The sequence below is a fragment of the Protopterus annectens genome, chromosome 14.part0 (genome assembly GCF_019279795.1).
Source record: "Protopterus annectens isolate FY-2018-M chromosome 14.part0, PAN1.0, whole genome shotgun sequence".
NCBI classification, from domain to species: domain Eukaryota; kingdom Metazoa; phylum Chordata; order Ceratodontiformes; family Protopteridae; genus Protopterus; species Protopterus annectens.
Window position 1 is genome coordinate 859,577,683 of NC_056748.1, and position 18,353 is coordinate 859,596,035.

Sequence of the window (18,353 nt, forward strand, 5' to 3'; positions counted from 1 at the left end):
AGCTTTAACTGCAGAAAATTATTTAAGTGTCGCTTAAAATCCTTATCAGTGATGAGCATTAATTGAAAACCACAGCTGACTTCTATAAAAAAAAAAAATAAAACAAACCTTACAGTATGTACTAATGGACAGAAAGAGAGGAAGAGAGATTCAGAGAGATAGCGAGAGAATAGATGAGATAACTTGTGCTTTATTTTACTGCGTAAAACCAGAGTAACTTTCCAAGCAAATTTCTCTTGACTTTGTAACCCTGTAATGAACAGAGGCTTTTTGAGTGCATTATAGCTATAGAGGATTCTCACCTTGCCTAGGATCCACATCTGCAATGGGTGTATGTTCTGTTGCACATGGGCACTGGCTTGCACACTTAACTGTGATCTCCTTTCCAGTGAGACAGGCTTGCTGTTCCAGCTTGCACTGTGGGAACAGAAACAAATCATTAGAAGCACTAGTACAAGTTACATTTATTTAATATTTGTTATCTAAATTAATTCTCACTGAGTCAATGGTCCTTTTACAGCGTAGACCCTGGGGAATACAGCAGTTTTACATTATGATACAAAGATATATAGTGAGCGTATCAAGCTGTAAGACATAAATTGTTTAATTCTAAGAGAAGTGCCTAAGCTCAGTTAGACAAATAGTACACACACACACACACACACACACACACACACACACACACATACACACATATATATATATATATATATATATATATATATATATATATATATATGTGTGTGTATGTATAGAGATAGACAGACATATACATATTTATATATATATATATATATATATATATATATATATATATATATATATTTTTTTTTTTTTGTTCTTTGCTTACATTAGTGAGTTGCTTTCTGAATTGTCTTGTGTTGGGTAAACTATGCACTAACCTTGCTTACTGAATGGGCCTGACAAAAGATTTCGTAAAATGAGTAACACAGTCAGTACAATGATAAATTCCTCAGTGGAGAGAAAAACTTGTTCATAGACATTCATAACCAGCTAGAAGCTATGATGTTTCCTGCACATAAACATGACTTATAGAGATATATATAGTGTTTATAGATTAGCGCCTGTAATCCACTCAGTCTGCCTTAGTGTATTTGCAAGTTCACTTTGTTTTCTGTTACACCAAAAGCCTGACCTATAAAACCTATTTAAATTTATATAATGCAATGTCAGGTCTCATAACTGTTTCACAGGTTCATAGGTTTATAGGTGTGTACTAGGCTAATGGCCCTGTGGCGTTTACAAGCCTAGCCACAGGATTACCCTGGCATAGTGCCACTCGACCTTAGTTCCCAATGACTCTGTGAATTTTCTGTTTCCCATCCACTCATCAAGATTTCTCTTGAAGAGCGCCAGTGAGGTGCTCTGTTTGACATGTATGGGAAATCTATTCCATAGCATGGGCAGTCTCTGGGTTATGAACCTGCCCCTCCAGCATGTTCTGTTAATTGTGGCAATGAGGTTGAGGTCTCTGGAGTGTGTGGTGCGGAGGGATTGGGATTTCTTTAGATGTAGCATTTCTAACAGAGCTGGGTCAGACATGGCTTTGTAAGTCAAGCAGAGATCGCCTCTAAGTAGGCGATATGAGACAGAGAATATAGGACAAGTGTTTAAGGCCTAGGATCCTCTTTGCAAGGTACTTTTGTGGCCTCTCCAGTTGTTGCAGGTGTCTAGTGAGGTACATGCCAAATGGGGCATTGTACTTGCTGATTGGCCAAGAAAGAGACAAGACCCCTTTCTTCCTGGATGCAAAACCCTTAGTAATGAGATGTGCCACATAGAAGGACTTTCTGACCACAGTGGCAATGTGGTGATCAAAAGAGAGGTTGCTGTCTACCTGTGTTCCCAGATCTCTTATAATGTCTTCTGTGTTCAGTGGACTACCACCAATGTGGTAATTCACGGGAACCAGGTTTTTCCCAAAGGGGATGACGACACATTTTTTGCCATTGAGCTTAAGGCCATGGTTCTGACACCAGTCGTTGGCCTCAATGAGGCCATTCTGTAGGAAGTCAACATCACTTGGGGAGTTAATAATAGGTAATCAACACAACACCCAAAAACAGTAAAGTGGTTTATTTAAATAAGTCCCAGACCGGTTTCAGCAAACCTGCCTTCCTCAGTGGGATATATAACAAAAAATCCCATACAATCATAACATTTAAATAGTACAACCCTCCAATAAGAGTCAGCTTCACATATTATGTCATTTCCTATACCATTTATTAACACTCCTAAGCAATAAACAATAAACAGATATCACCATAGTATTTACTATAAAACGTAATTTAATAATTTTTTAATTTTCATAAATGATCATTAAGCCCCGGTGAAAAGAGACCCCTCAATTTTATAATCCAATATTTCTCCTTTCTATTTAAAATAGAGTGCCAGCCCTGTCTGTTACTTCTATTGCCATGGATCCTATCTATAATCATAAAGTACAATGTCTATATAGTGCATTTGTCAACCTTTTGTTGCATATATCACTCCGATGCTCAGACATACGGAGACGCAGGAGATGTGATGTCTGCCCTATATAGAAAGCCGAACAGGTGCATGTCGCTAGGTATATAACCCAATTGGTTCCACAATTCCCAAAAAATCTGGTATCAAAAAGCTGACTGGTATTTTTACTGGTAAATTGTTTGGACTTGAATATGTACTGGCACGAGGAACAATGACCACAGGGAAAGGTACCCAATTGCTTAGGAGTGTTAACAGACAGACAGGTTTGCCGAAACCGGTCTGGGACTTATTTAAATAAACCACTTTACTGTTTTTGGGTGTTGTGTTGATTACCTCTTGATGCTGGCCGCTTGTGTACTGAATTTGGTTTGGTTTGGCCCTGCACCAGCCATATGTGCAGACATCTTTACTGTTACATTGGTCTTTGCTCTGCTGTTGGATTGGGTTTAACACATGCCTGTGTCCCTAGCTGTGGATTGATTATGTACTTCAGACCTTGCTCGTTGTTTTTAGAGTTTTGAATCAACCTGGTAAATTGGAAATATTGTGCCAGTTTTTTTTATTAGGGGAACATTTCTACTACTTCAAGCTAAATATTTTCCTGTTGGAACTGAATACTTGATTTGTTGAACTGTGTTACAGGCCACAACTATTCTATGTGGACTTGTTGTAAGGGGAATTTGCCTTTATTGGCTTATTGCATCAGACTTGTCTCATAACTCATTTGGGGCTGGATTTTCTTCCTTCAAGATATAAGTGTTGGCCTTTGGATGTCATTACTTGTGAAACAGTAGCAGATGTAAATTTGTCCACGAAAGTCTGGGAACGGTAATCTAATTGTATTTCCGTTTGGCCTGCAATACGGTGATGTTTTACCATTTGTATGGCAGTTGCGATATTGAACAAAGGGATTTAGTACTCGGGACATCATTTTTCTGTTATGGGGCTTATTTTGTAACAGTCTGTCCCCAATAAAAATGATTTGAAGGTGTTCGGCTTGTTGGCTTATTGCACCAGACTTGCCTCGTATCTCATTTGGGGCTGGATTTCCTTTTTGTTCTTTGGATCTCATTATTTGTGGAACAGTAGCAAATGCAAACTTGCCTATGAATGTTTGGGAATGATAACTCAATTGTCTTTTCATTTAGGCTACAATGCGGTGTTGTTTTATTGTCTGCAAGGCTGTTGCGATACCTAATTAAAGGATTCAGTACTCAGGACATCATCTTTTCTGTTATGGGGCTTATTTTGTAACCTTTATGTATAATGCAAGTTTGGCTCCAGTCCTGTTTGGCCTAATTCAAACTGGGTATGTGTTTGGGGAAGTAGAATTTAGCCTCATCACTGTACACTGCTTTTTGAATGCTTGGTACTCTATCTGACGGTATATCTTTGGACTTGTGGGCTTTCGCTGGAACGATATCTACTTTGGAGCTACATGAATGGTTGGCGAACAGTTGGGTTCAGTACTTTTGGACTTTATGACTGAATAATTATGCTGATTTCTTTAGTGTTCATGCTGCTTGAATTATAATAGGGAGTAACCCGTGTTTGAAACTTGTATTTTGGAATTATATGTGTATCCTCTTTTGCAAACGGAAGTCTGGCTGCTTGTATATGGTTTGGTACGTTAGAGCACAATCTCTTCATTTTTACATATTGCATTTAGGGCTTTTTGGCATTTTATAAGATGCACTAGTGTGGGATTATCACTTTATGTGGGATGATATTGGTCTCTAAATTAATCTGTTGTGCAGAAAAATTATTGGGATCAGTTTTTTTTTGATTATGGGCACTGAATAATGAAGTCGACATTATATTTACTATTGTGGCCAGAACGGATTTAATTTAGTGACTAGAATACACAGTATGGTGGCAACACCTGCCCTTAAATGTCATATAATTGTTTTTTGTTTTTTTTATACTGGTCAGTTGGCACAATTTTTCATGTTTGAATATTAGGTAAGTGTAATTGAACATTATCTATGTTCTTTAAATGGTTTTGTGAAATGTTACACTTCTTGGGATTATAATTTTCTAGACTGTGTTTGAAAGTATATGTTCAACAATGAGGGAACGTTTGGATTTTACAGGCAGCCATTTTTCTGTCTTATTGTTACTTCAGAATAGGTATATCTCCCCAAAAATTTGTGTTATAAGAAAGGAGTGTTTTTTATCACCTTAGCTGAAACAAATATTTTTGTTTGGTGAAGTGCGTTGATGTTTTATGTTTGGATATATGATATGCGTAATTGAAAATCATTTTTGATTTTCTTTAATATGTTCCATTCTTTAATGTTACAACTGTCTAAAATGTGCTTAAACATTTATTGCCATTTATAAATATATGTTTGGCAGTGAGAAAACATTTGGATACTACAGGCAGTTATTTTTTTCTTCTATCTTATGTTTTGATGTATGTTGCTTGGAAGGGGAACAACATTTGGTCTTAGTGAGTCCCTGTGCTATGATACTAACCAACCTGGTCCCTAATTAGATTCAGGACTATTTTTATATCGAAACATATTCATAAAAGGCATACTTATTGTCTTTAAAAATTGAGTTATAAGGAAGGGGGTGGTCCTCCATGGCTTTGGTTGTGATAGTATTGTTTATACTCATACCAGTGTATTTAGTAGGAGATGACTGTCCCCACATAGATTGGGACATAATGGTTCCACATATTGTCAAAAACATTTTTGGGTATACATTATTATATTCTTGGTATTCTACTCTTGGTCTTTCCCATATGCTATATAGAGATAGTTGAATCTTCTTCTTATTTGTCGTGTCCCCGTTGAACTTTCGTGCTTTGTTAGGGATAACTATAAGGTGAGGGATATTGCCTTCACTTGTTGATTATTATCTCTGTATAAGCAATATAGCTCCCTTGGGGCTTATTTTAGAGCAGAGGACTAGTTTCTGGTACAATATTGGCAGATAGGTATTCTACATTTTTTGTAGTATTCAGATGTTGGGTTGAATAACCAACAGATTGTGAGCTTATGGTCATGGATCTTGAGACAATTTTGAAGGGTCTCTGTGCCGACAAGAATGATATATGTGTTTTTGGCATTTCTAATGAAAATGACAATAATGCTGATGAACAGAACATGGTTCCAGTTGATGGCTGCAATCTGGCCTTTAATAAATTAGGAAAGAGTATGAAAACATTACAAACAAATATTTGGCATCTCAATCTTTTTAAAGCTTATCAAAGTAAAGATGTTACACCTAGAGGGCTCAGGGTAAAAATACAGCCCCTGGTGGGTAAAATGGATGATTTGTTGTTGCAGGAGTGGAGTCTTGCCCAACAAAATGCATCCATGTCATTTGTTTGTATTTTAAGCTCTTATTATGAATGTATGATAGATGTGAACATTGAGGAAGTGAAAAAAAATGTGTGAGGAATTAAAAGTATATGAGGGCCAATCTCAATATTCTACTTGCTTTAATAAGCTCACAAGGGAGCTTTTTGCCTTTGAGAAACAAATTAAAGATAAGAAAATATGAAGGTTCAACAGGGATCTGACAGATTATCAAAGGGGTAAACCCTTTGATGCTCAAAAAATTGTCAGGTTTTCTGATACTAATAGGCCCATGGGGGGAACCAATAGGAAGAGACCAAGGTCTATACTTAGAAAAACGGGCAATACATACAGCAGTACTTCTGCTGATGAGTCCTCAGTTACTGACACAGAGTGTGTGAATGTACGGGACTCACCTGACCCAAAGAAAAAGCGGAACTCAGACCACCCTTTAGACATGGTAGGAGGAGGGGTGGGAAAAAACATAAAAATAGACACAGTGGAGGGTTTGCTTCAGACCTTAATGTTCTGGTAGGTGAAGCTGATTACAATATTTTGAACATTTCTAATGTGGAAATTACCGTTGAGCAGAAACAACTACTCAATAAAGGCTTAAACAACGTTGTGGGCTTTTTTGTTGATGAAACTATTCTTGTTACTGATGTATATGATTTTTGTCGTAGACTGAATTTAAGATTGCTTTTTGGTTCTAGGGATACCTCTCAAAGATCGACTGATTTCAAATTTCTAAAGTCAGACTATATGCCCCCTATGAATAAGCACGTATCTATATTCCAACAGGCTGCGCTCAAAGATTTACATTTTTCATTGGGTCAATACACTCCACTCGGTCATAACCTTATTGTTGGGGAACAACAAGCCGTACAGGAATTGAAGGATAATAAAAATATTGTGATATTACTAGCTGATAAGGGTGGAGCGGCAGTCATCATGAATATGGATTATTATCTGGGGGAGGGAAATGGACAATTGTTCAACCCTCGACATTACATGTGTATGCCTATTGACCCTACACCTAATTTCAAAAAGGAAATTGATTCTTTCCTAAACAAGGCTGTCAATGAAGGTAATATTTCAGATTCTGTTAAGTCACATTTAACTGTTTCAGATCCACAAAAACAAATACAATACCTATTACCCAAAATACACAAATCATTGACTAAACCTCCGGGTAGACCTATAGTTTTTGCTCAGAGGTTCTTTGACCGAGCCTCTTTCTGTATTTCTGACCCAGTACTTGAAGCCTTTGCTTAATTTGATTCATGCTAGAATACAGGATATGACACAATTTCTCAAGATATTATCAGATACCCAACTGGAGCCAGATAGGCTTCTATGTACCCTTGACGTTAAGGCTTTATACATTAACATTCCCCACTGGGCTGGACTCCAGGCCTTACATTACTGGTTAAATCGAGCCAATTTGTATCCAGCAGGTTTTAATACTCTATTAATATGTATGGTGGAGCATGTACTCAGCAAAAATGTGTTTTACTTTCAGGGGGAATGTTTTTGGCAAACTCAGGGTACTGCAATGGGTGCATCTTTTGCACCCATCTATGCGGACCTGTTCATGGCATATCTAGAGGAACAGTTGATATATGACCCCACACATAATATTTATATGAATAAACTGGATATTTGGAGGAGATCCTTGGATGATTGCTGGTTGGTGTGGTGAGGTGATAGACAATACCTATTGAAATGTGTTGAATATTTGAACGATAACAAATGGGGAATAGAATTTACACTAAATTCAGTTTACCATCAAATTAATTTTCTGAATGTTACAGTTACCAGAAATCCTGATAACACACTAAGAACCCAGGTGTACCATAAGTATCCCCAATACAACAAACTGCTCTTTTCCACCAGCATGCATCCAGGTTATACCATTCATAATATCTCCAAGTCTCTGTTCTTACGTATAAAAAGAATCTGTTCCACTATGGATAATTATATCACCTCACAACAGGATCTGATGAATACATTTAGAGTGAGGGGTTATAAACAACAGGATATCATAGCTGCCAGTGATTGGGCCTCAGCTTTGGACAGGACGCAATTATTAGAATACAAAGAAAAAACACAGAAGATGGAATTTGATAATATTAGATTTGTTACCACCTATGGTCATAATATCAATTTGATTTGGAAGGTAATTTCTAAACATTGGAATATACTTTTGGCCAATGATGATTTACATCATGTCCTTGGTCCTAATTGCAAGGGAAAAACATTGGGATCACATTTTTCAAATTTGAAACGTACCAGCACAGGGAGTGCAGTACACCATCAAATTACTATTACTGGGGACAGATTGTTGGGCACTTTTCCCTGTGGTCATTGTTTCTCGTGCCAGTACATATTCAAGTCCAAACAATTTTAACCAGTAAAAATACCAGTCAGCTTTCTGATATCAGATTTTTTGGGAATTGTAGAACCAATTAGGTTATATATCTAACGACATGCACCTGTTCGGCTTTCTATATAGGGCAGACATCACGTCCCCTGCGTCTCCGTATGTCTGAGCATCGGAGTGCTATACGCAACAAAAGGTTGACAAATGCACTATATAGACATTGTATGGTTCATAGTACTGCCCAGTTCTACTTTATGATTATAGATACGATCCATGGCAATAGAAGTAACAGACAGGGCTGGCACTCTATTTTAAATAGAAAGGAAAAATATTGGATTATAAAATTGGGGGGTCTCTTTTCACCGGGGCTTAATGATCATTTATGAAAATTAAAAAATTATTAAATTACATTTTATAGTATATAACATGGTGATATCTATTTGTTTATTGCTTATTGCTTAGGAGTGTTAACAAATGGTATAGAAAATGACATAATATGTGAAGCTGACCTCTTATTGGAGGGTTGTACTATTTAAATGTTATGATTGTATGGGATTTTTTGTTATATATCCCATTGAGGAAGGCAGGTTTGCCAAAACTGGTCTGGAACTTATTTAAATAAACCACTTTACTATTTTTGGGTGTTGTGTTGATTACCTCTTGGTGCTGGCCACTTGTGTACTGAATGTGGTTTGGTTTGGCCCTGCACCAGCTGTACGTGCAGACATCTTTACTGTTACATGAGTTAATAATAGCTGCCAACTTGCAATCGTCTGCGAACTTTGTCAGCCAGAGTCCCTTTGTGTTGACCTGGAATTCAGAGAAGTAGATACCAAACAGGAGAGGACCCAGGACCAAACCCTGTGGGACTCCACTTGTGACTAATCAGCAGTCTGACTTGGAGTCAGCTACTTTCACACTGTGGGTTCTATCTGTGAGCCAGTTTGCAGCCTACCTAGTGATATAGGGGTTGATGCCAAGCTTAGTGAGTTTTTCTATGATTCCTGAGTGGGGAATGGTATCAAAAGCCTTGACCAGATCACGGTAGGCTGTATAAACCACCTTGCCTTCATCCACAGCTCTGGTGACTGACTCAAAGAAGTTGACCACATTGAGCAGGCATGAGCTACCCTTCACAAAACCAAACTGTGTGGGATCCAGAGTTTGGAGATTCCCTATATCCTTGTTTATTAGGTCCATGCTGATGCTTTCCATAGTTTTGCATATCAGACTCGTCGGGCTAATGGGGTCTGTAGTTGCTCCTCTTTTGTGGAGAGGGATAACTGTAGCAGTGCACCATTCGGCAGGGACATAGCCTGAGGTGAGGCTGTGATTGAACAGAGCACACAGGTGAAGTGCCAGTTCACTCTGTAGTTCATGTAGAACACAACCAGGGATATTGTCAGGTCCCATAGAAGCTGTATTCTTTGCCTTTGACAGTGCTGTTTCAACCAGTGCAGCAGTAATACTGGGTGCCTGGCAATCTACTGGTACTGTGATTGGTCCTTTGTGGGGAGAAGGGGGTAAAGTTGGCACTTAATCTGTCGGCCAGTATACTGGCAATATCTGTTGGCTCGGTATAGGAGGTACCATTGTGCAGTAGCTCAGAGCAAATCTGGGTATTGCAGTGGAGATTCATTACATAACTATAGAAGGCCCTGTGGTTGTCTTTACTATCTGCTGCAATTCTGTTTTCATACATAGCTTTAGACGATTTGATGAGGGATCTGAACTTTTTGTTGAGGCAGATAAGGAAGTTTTCCAGTCTTGGGACTTCACCTTATTCCGCATCAGTTTCCTCCTTCTGTTGTAGAGTTTGTTTATGGCAGGGGACCACCAGATTGGCTTCGTTTCTTTGGAGGAGTATTTTGGTTCTATTGGGTATGGCGAGTTCCATGCATTTGTGTACGTGTTCGTACAGTGCATTGGTGTATGATTCTGCAATCATGCAAATATTCTCCATTTGCATGGGTGCCATGAAGTTAGCCACCTCTGTTTTTAGGATCCCAAAGTTAGCTTTGGAGAAGTTTTTCATGGTGGTTACCTTTGCTGGGGGGGTGGAAGGGATGTGGATTTCCAAGGTGATTAGTTTGTGGTCAGATCTAACCAGGGAGGAGCTGACTACTGGTGTAGAGCAATGATTGGCCATGTTAGTAATGACCAGATCAAGGATGTTGCTACCATTAGTGGATGTAAGAACGAGCTGGTCTTCCAGCCTGTTTCATTTGTTCAGTGCAGTTTTTCTAAAACATTCCTATATTATTCATAAAATAAATAAGTTGAGTAAATCTTTGCAGATAAATATACAATTAGAAGAGTAGAATAATTCCTCTATGGGCAATATAAAAGCATACTCACAAACTACTATGTCAAACATTAGTTATCCAAGTTGATAGCTTACTCAGCAGTATGGTGGCAGTATATATAAATATTTATATAAAAACAAGAAAAACTTGGAAAATAATATACCTACTAGTAGAACCTGTTCTGTTTAATTCATTGGAAATGTTTACCTAATGATAAACTGAAGAAACAAGAATGGGTAAAAAATAGTTTAGTAGAAACTGGTAATGCATTAAAAAAATTAGTAATTAAAAACAAAAAGCATTCTAATCCTTATACTAGCTTGCAAACTTGAGGGTTTTTTTAAAGACTTCAGACACAAAATTTTACGTATGTTGCTATTCCCATATAACAAGATATCAGATTTACTAGGAGTGAAATAAGCATATTGAAATTATTATAAACTGGGTGTGGGATTCAATAAACTCTGTGTAGGCTTCATGCAAAGTCTACATGGAGTTCAGGTGTTTGTGTGGTGAGCAGCTGTGATTACATATTCATGCTGCACACCATGCTTAAACATAAACCAGCATGTCTTTGTGGCTGGCAACAGTGTTGACGGCCAGGAAACTGTAAAACAACACAAATAGCAAACCTGTTTACAGGAGAGCAATCTAGTTTAGCGGGATTGAGTGGAATGCTACAATGATTACCAGGGTTTATTATATAGTAATGTGTATGGTCCAAACACAGTACAGGATAGTGTATACAGTGCAGAGTATTGTGAAATCCCATTCCAGCCATTTTGTATAAAAGTTGTGCAAATGATCTGTAAGGGTACATGGACTGCCATTTAAATGAAACAGTCAGAGGAAGTATGTGTATTACATATGGACAAACAGATGGATTGTAGGAATGAACACAGGAAAAGACGACAGGAGAAACATCGTAATATACAGCAGATGAGGGCATATAAATGGAAGACAGTTGCAGCAGCAACACTAATCATATTTCGCCATGATATAGTATGGACTTCACAGTAAAAATGTGTATTATGTGACTGTCAGACTAGGTAACATTTATTTTTATTTTTATTTATTTAACATTTGTTAACCAGGAAAGACTGACTTGGAACGAAGCCAATTTTCAGCAGAGGCCCAGGGAGAAAGGCTCCAGATGCATGTCTTTGTAACATAACAATGGAGAAGATGTCTTTGTGAGATAGCCATCCTGACATGAACAATGGAGAGGACACCTATTAGGGATCTTATATACAATTGGTGTTGAGTGCATATTGTGAAGCTGTGCAAACTGATTTGCCTGAATATGAGTATAATGTCAGCAGAGGTCTCAAACGAGTGGGACACGGTTACAGGCCCATGGACAACAGTAAAAGAAGCATGACCAATCATGGACAATCTCAGAATAATACCACCAGTAATCCCATGTCTCTGACATTTGTGATTCTGAGTGATCATAGATGGTTCTGCATGAATACACTTGAACAGCTATTATGACATGCCAGCAATCTATGAGGGTAATCAAGCACACCATCCTGACACTGTAACATCTGCTGGAGGTGTTAGGAGGGACACTGCTCTACCTGCATGTGATGTTATGACAAATCCAAGCTAGTTGACTGGTATGCATGGCATATATATTGCACCATCCACACTGTCATGAATATGACCCATGCCATCAATCTTGTCAAACAGCCATGTATGTATTGTGTGCATCACAGGAATAAGTATCACATATGCATCTGATGTAACACCTTGATGGATGTTTCACACCATCACACTGTAATATTTATGCAACAAAAAGAATACTTGGGTATGGCCAATAAGATGTGTGACAGCTCACCCTGGCAAAGGTATTACACTTCAGTTACACATCACTGGAAGATGTGTAGGAAGGTACATGAAGAAGGCTGCATTGTACCAATATTGATGTGATGAAGGTTGTGAACTATGGAGGTATTCTGGCCTTTGATGTGGATGTCCTGTACATACTCAGTAGTTATGTTAAATGTAAAGGATTGCTCACCACCGTGGCCACATGCTGGTGAACATTCCACATACCATCTACCCCAGGACACAGGTCACATACCAACTGGTCTGCTTATAGCATGTGATGTCTACATTATCTTTCATAATGTAACAAATCCCTCCATGTTTTTGTTTCATCTCATGTGTTGTCATGGCTGTGGCAGCAGTCCTTGGTGTGTGTGTTGATACTGTCTGTATTATATTAATATCACAGTTGGAGTCAATGATTGTCCACAATCTGTAGCCTTCCAGACAGCTGCTTGGACTCAAGAAGTATATGTCATTCTTGATGTCTGTGACTTAAATAATGGACAGGAAAGCGCCTAGCAGACAACCCTGATGTACAGACCTGATCACTAGACCAGAGATATATATGAATTCATATATTTCAACATATTTAGATGTCACGCATGTGATCCAGTGGTCTACCCACTTGGTGATATAGGTGTTTATGGTCACATCTGAAAGTGCTGAGTGAATACCTCAGTGTGGATTTGTGTCAAATGCCTTGGCCTGGTCAAGTTTCCACAGGATGATAGTGTTCTCATCATGCATGCCCTCAATGACCTCTTTCAAGACATCTAACAGATGTAAAAGACATGGATTTTGCATTAAAAACTCACACGTCTGCTACACGAGTCTATATTAATTCATTTAAGGTTCACTTCAGCAAACCTTTCTTCAGAGAACCCTAACCATTGAATGTTCATTTCAGTGAAAGTTCTCATCAAAAATAAATTTAAACAGGGAAACTAAGCACTTGGACAAAACAACACCAGAACAGACACCACAGTATGTAAAACCCACCAAAGTGGGGGGGGGGGCTGCACCCACCACACCCCTCTAACTATATATACCAACTCCAAGATCACACTATAGTGGTAAAAGGGCAACTTTATACTTCTGGCCAACTGCTTCCTTTCCCTTTGTACATTTTTCATGGATATGAACATTTGCTGAAATGAATGCTCGATGGTTAGGGTTCGATGAAGAAAGGTTCACAGAAGTGAATCTTTGATGAATTAATATATACCCCTGCTGCACACAGCCAGGATATTACTAGTAACCATATGGAAAAGGTCCCTGATTTCTCACCAACAAAATACAGGCCCTACAAACCATGTCATGACGTATATGGATAGTTTGAAAGCCCTGTCATTGTAATCTGTATCATATAGGATAAGGTGACTTGTGTCTGGTCAACAGGCCAGTCTCTGACCATGTCCTGATGGGAATACTCGACATCTACAAATCAGCTATAGCTGATGACATCCGCAGTCTCTGTTGAGGAGAAAATGCTAATAGCAGTGTCCCACATGCTGCTGTAAAATGCTCTCTCTAATGTTGGGTAAGTGCACAAACACACACACACACACACACACACACACACACACACACACACACACACACACACACACACACACACACACACACAGTTGACTGTAGTGAGAACAGAATCCCTGACTTCAACTACCCAAACATTGACTGGGAAAACTACTCAAGCCCAAACACCCTCGCCTAATGGTTCCTTGAATTTATAAACTCTAACGCGATGGAATAACTGGCCACCACTCCCACAAGAGGGAAGAACATATTGGACCTGGTCATCACCAACATGGGGACTGTATGTTCCACACCAGAGGTAAATCCCTCATTGGTAAGATCAGACCATAAACAAATTTCCCTGGGCATCCATATCCCATCCCCACCCCCAGCCAAGGAAATCATTGTAAATAATTTCTCAAAAGCCAACTTTGCACATCTCAAGACTGAGGTGGAATCCTTCAAAGCCCCCTGGCCAGAGGATAATACAGCCCAATCCACAGAATCCTTTACAAATGCATTCTATGAGCACCTGCAGGAATGCATGGATTGTGCTATCCCAAATAAAACCAAGACTCACTCCTCCAAAAACAGGAGACCTGTCTGGTAGACCCCGGCCATAAATAAGCTATACAACAGAAGGAGGAAGCTACTACATGACAGAGCAAAATCCCAAAAAGGAAAGGCATCTCTGATCAGTATTAGCAAGAAACTTTGATCCCTCATAAAATCATCAAAGGCCAGTTTCGAAAGAAAAATTGCCCTAGACACTAAAGATAATCACAAGGCCTTCTTTAGTTATGTCAGGAATATGGGTGGAAACTCCCAGATATGCTCTGAATTGTTGCATAATGGTACAAAATATACCGAACCTACAGACATAGCCAACATCCTGGCAGACAGATTCAGTGCAAGCTTCTCCCCCCCTTTCCCCCAAAAGGAGCAAATGCCTATCCCAACTGAATGTAACCTCCCTGACATCACAGATGCACAGGTGAAAGCTGCCCTCTCCAAAGCAAAAAATACAGCATCTATGGGACCAGACAGTGTCCCAGACTGTGTCTTACATAAGTTCCAAGAAGAACTGAACCCTCACATTAAGTCACTGTTCAAACTTAGCCTTACTACAGGATATGTACCCAAAGAATGGCATACATAGGTTCATAGGTTCATAGGTTCATACTAGGCTATCTGCCTGAGGGCATTTACAAGCCTAGCCCATAGTTTTGTGGCTTACGCCACCCCTTTAGTATGGGGAACTATACCCATTATTTTGCTGTGCCTCTGTTGAGCAGTGACACTGAGGTAATCCCTGGGGTATATCTGCGATCTCCCATCCATTGGTCAAGATTTCTCTTGAACAAGGCCAGCGAGGTGCTCTGCCTCACATATACCAGCTACAGTGGTCCCACTCCACAAAGGTGGTGCCACAACGGACCCCGGGAACTATCGCCCCATAAGCCTGACTAGTCTGGTCTGTAAAGCTATGGAGCGTATTATCATGGAACTCATAAACAAAGACATTGGGAGCCTCTAGACACTGGACCCTACCCAATTTGTCTTTGTTAAGGGCAGATCTTGCCTCTTAAACCTAGTTGATTTCTTTGAAACAGTTACCAAAGCCATAGATGAGGGCAAGGTAGTCCACACAACCTACCTAGACCTCGCAAAAGCCTTTGAGACAATACCCCACTTGGGCATCATAAATAAGCTTACCAGCTTAAATATCAACCCCTATATCACAAGATGGGTTGCAAACTGGCTCAGGGATAGAACCCACATGGTCAGAATTGCAGGTGCCATGTCCAAATCCAAACCAGTTACAAGTGGCATCCCACAGGGATTAGTTCTGGGACCTCTCTTGTTTGGTATATACTTCTCTGAAGTTCAGGCTAACACGAGGAGATTATGGCTGACAAAGTTCGCAGATGACTGCAAACTGGGGGCCATAATTGACTCTCCAGCTGACACAAGCATCCTCCAAAAGGGTCTCACAGAGACGGATGCTTGGTGCCAGAGCCACAGCCTCAAGCTAAATGCTAAAAAGTGCATAGTCATCCCCTTTGGGAAAAAACAAGGTACCCACAAATTACCACATAGGTGGTAATCCATTAAGTACGGAAGAAGTAATTAGAGATTTGGGGACCAACGTAGATAGTAATCTCTCCTTTGATAATCACATTGCCAAAGTGGATAGAAAGACCATTATATAGCCCACCTTATCACGAAAGGTTCGCATCTAGATCAAGAGAGGTCATTGTGCCCCTCTACTCATCACTCATCAGGCCCATAATTGAATACAATGCCCCTTTTGGGATGTACCTTATCCGACACCTGCAGCAACTGGAGAGACCCCAAAAGTACCTCACCAAAAGGATCATGGGCTACAAACAGATGTCCTATGCAGCTCAACTAAAGAAACTCCAGTTCTACTCAGTTGCTTACCGCCTACTCAGAGGCAATCTATGCCTGATGTACAAAGCCATGTCAAACCCAGAATTAATGGACATGCTCCACCTCAAAAAAATCCAAGTCCCTTAGAACTACACGCTCTAGGGACTTAAACCTCAGCACAAAAATAAATAGGACATGCTAGAGGGACAGATTCATTTCCCACAGGCTCCCCTCACTCTGGAATAGAATCCCAATTCATGTTAGACATAGCCCCTCGCTGACCCTCTTCAAGCGAAATCTGGATGTGTGGATGGGAAATCGCAAATTTACCCCGGGACCGGGATCTCTTCTGTGTCCCTGCTAGACAGAGGCACAGTAAACTAATCTTAAAGGGTACCTTCTGTGACCTACTTTACAGAGGCACAGTAGGCTAATCTAATAGGGAGGCGGAAGCCAAATACACTCTGGCTAGGCTTATAAATGCCCTAGGGCAGATAGCCTAGTATCAACCTAAGAACCTATGCACCTAAGTACACCAACTAGTGAGCTCTGTATTTAAGGCAACTGCCACAGCTTAAGTCTGACTTGGATAGTGTCAGATAACAGCTTATAGCTGATGACATTGCAGTGTCTGTTGAGAAGAAAATGCTAATAACAGTGTCCCATATGCTGGTGTAAAATGCTCTCTCTAATGTCAAACAAGGGTACAAACACAAACCCCAGTTGACTGCAGTGAGAACAGAACCCCTACATAAGTACACTGACTAGAGAACTCTGTATTTAAGGCAAACACCACAGCTGAAGTCTAAATTGGAGAGTGTCAGACAACAGTTTATATCTGAGTATCTGGTGAGGAGAAAATGTTAATAGCAATGTCCACATGCTGGTGTAAAATGTTCTCTATAATATCAAGCAAGTGCACACACACACACACACACACACACACACACACACACACACACACACACACACACACACACACACACACACACAAGTTGACCGCAGTGAGAACAGAACCCCTACCTATCAAAGTACACTGACCAGAGAATTCTGTATTTAAGACAAGAAACACAGCTCAAGTCTGACTTGAAGAGTGTGAGACAATAGTTTATAGCTGATGATATAAACAGTGAGTGGTGAGGAGATAATGCTAATAGCAGTGTCCCACATTCTGTTGTGAAATACTTTCTCTAATTTCAAGCAAGTGCACAAACACACACACACACACACACACACACACACACACACACACACACACACACACACACACGCACGCACCACACATCAGTTGACTTCAGTGAGATTAGAGCTGCTACCTAAATAAAGACACAGACTACAGAACTCAGTACTTTATGCAAGAGCCATGGCAGAAGTCTGACATTTGCAAGGCTGCAGGACAACTTATAGTGGATGATATCAGCAGTGGATGTTGGAGTGAAGATATTGGGAGGCCAGCAAGAAATGGATGTGTAGGCATGTGCAAGTGTCAAATACTGGCAATCCATGAGATTGAGTGTTAACTGCAGGATACACACTTATGCTATTCTGACCAGATAGACACACACACACACACACACACACACACACACACACACACACACACACACACACACACACACACACACACACACACACACACACACACACACACACACACACACACACACACACACACACACACTTCACAGTTGACTGCAGTAAGAACCGAACCCGTACCTATCTAATGACACAGACTAGAGAGCTCTGTATTTTATGCAAACACCAAGGCACAAGTCTGACTTTTACAAGGCTACAGGACAACTTATAGTGGTTTACATCAGCAGTGGATATTGGAGTGAAGATGTTGGAAGGCCAGCATGAAATGGATGTGTTGGCATGTGCAAGTGTCAAAATATTGTCAATCCATGGGAATGGAGTGATAACTGTTGGATACACATGTATGCTACTCTGGCTAGACACACACACACGCACACACACACACACACACACACACACACACACACACACACACACACACACACACACACACACACACACACACACACCTCCCAGTTGACTGCAGTGAGAACAGAACCTCTACCTAAGTACACAGACTGGAGAACACAGTACTATATGCAAGTGCCA

The 18,353-nt window shown here is 39.9% G+C and overlaps 1 protein-coding gene across 2 annotated transcripts in view; it reads right to left on the reverse strand.

The window, feature by feature from the left end:
- Positions 1 to 18,353, reverse strand: part of SPOCK2 (SPARC (osteonectin), cwcv and kazal like domains proteoglycan 2) — a 1,197,555-nt gene that overhangs the window by 267,530 nt on the left and 911,672 nt on the right. For both annotated transcript variants that reach the window (XM_044056622.1, XM_044056621.1), the window contains one exon: positions 303 to 417. In XM_044056622.1, the coding sequence (XP_043912557.1) occupies positions 303 to 417 (115 nt within the window). The remainder of the gene's footprint in view (positions 1 to 302; positions 418 to 18,353) is intronic.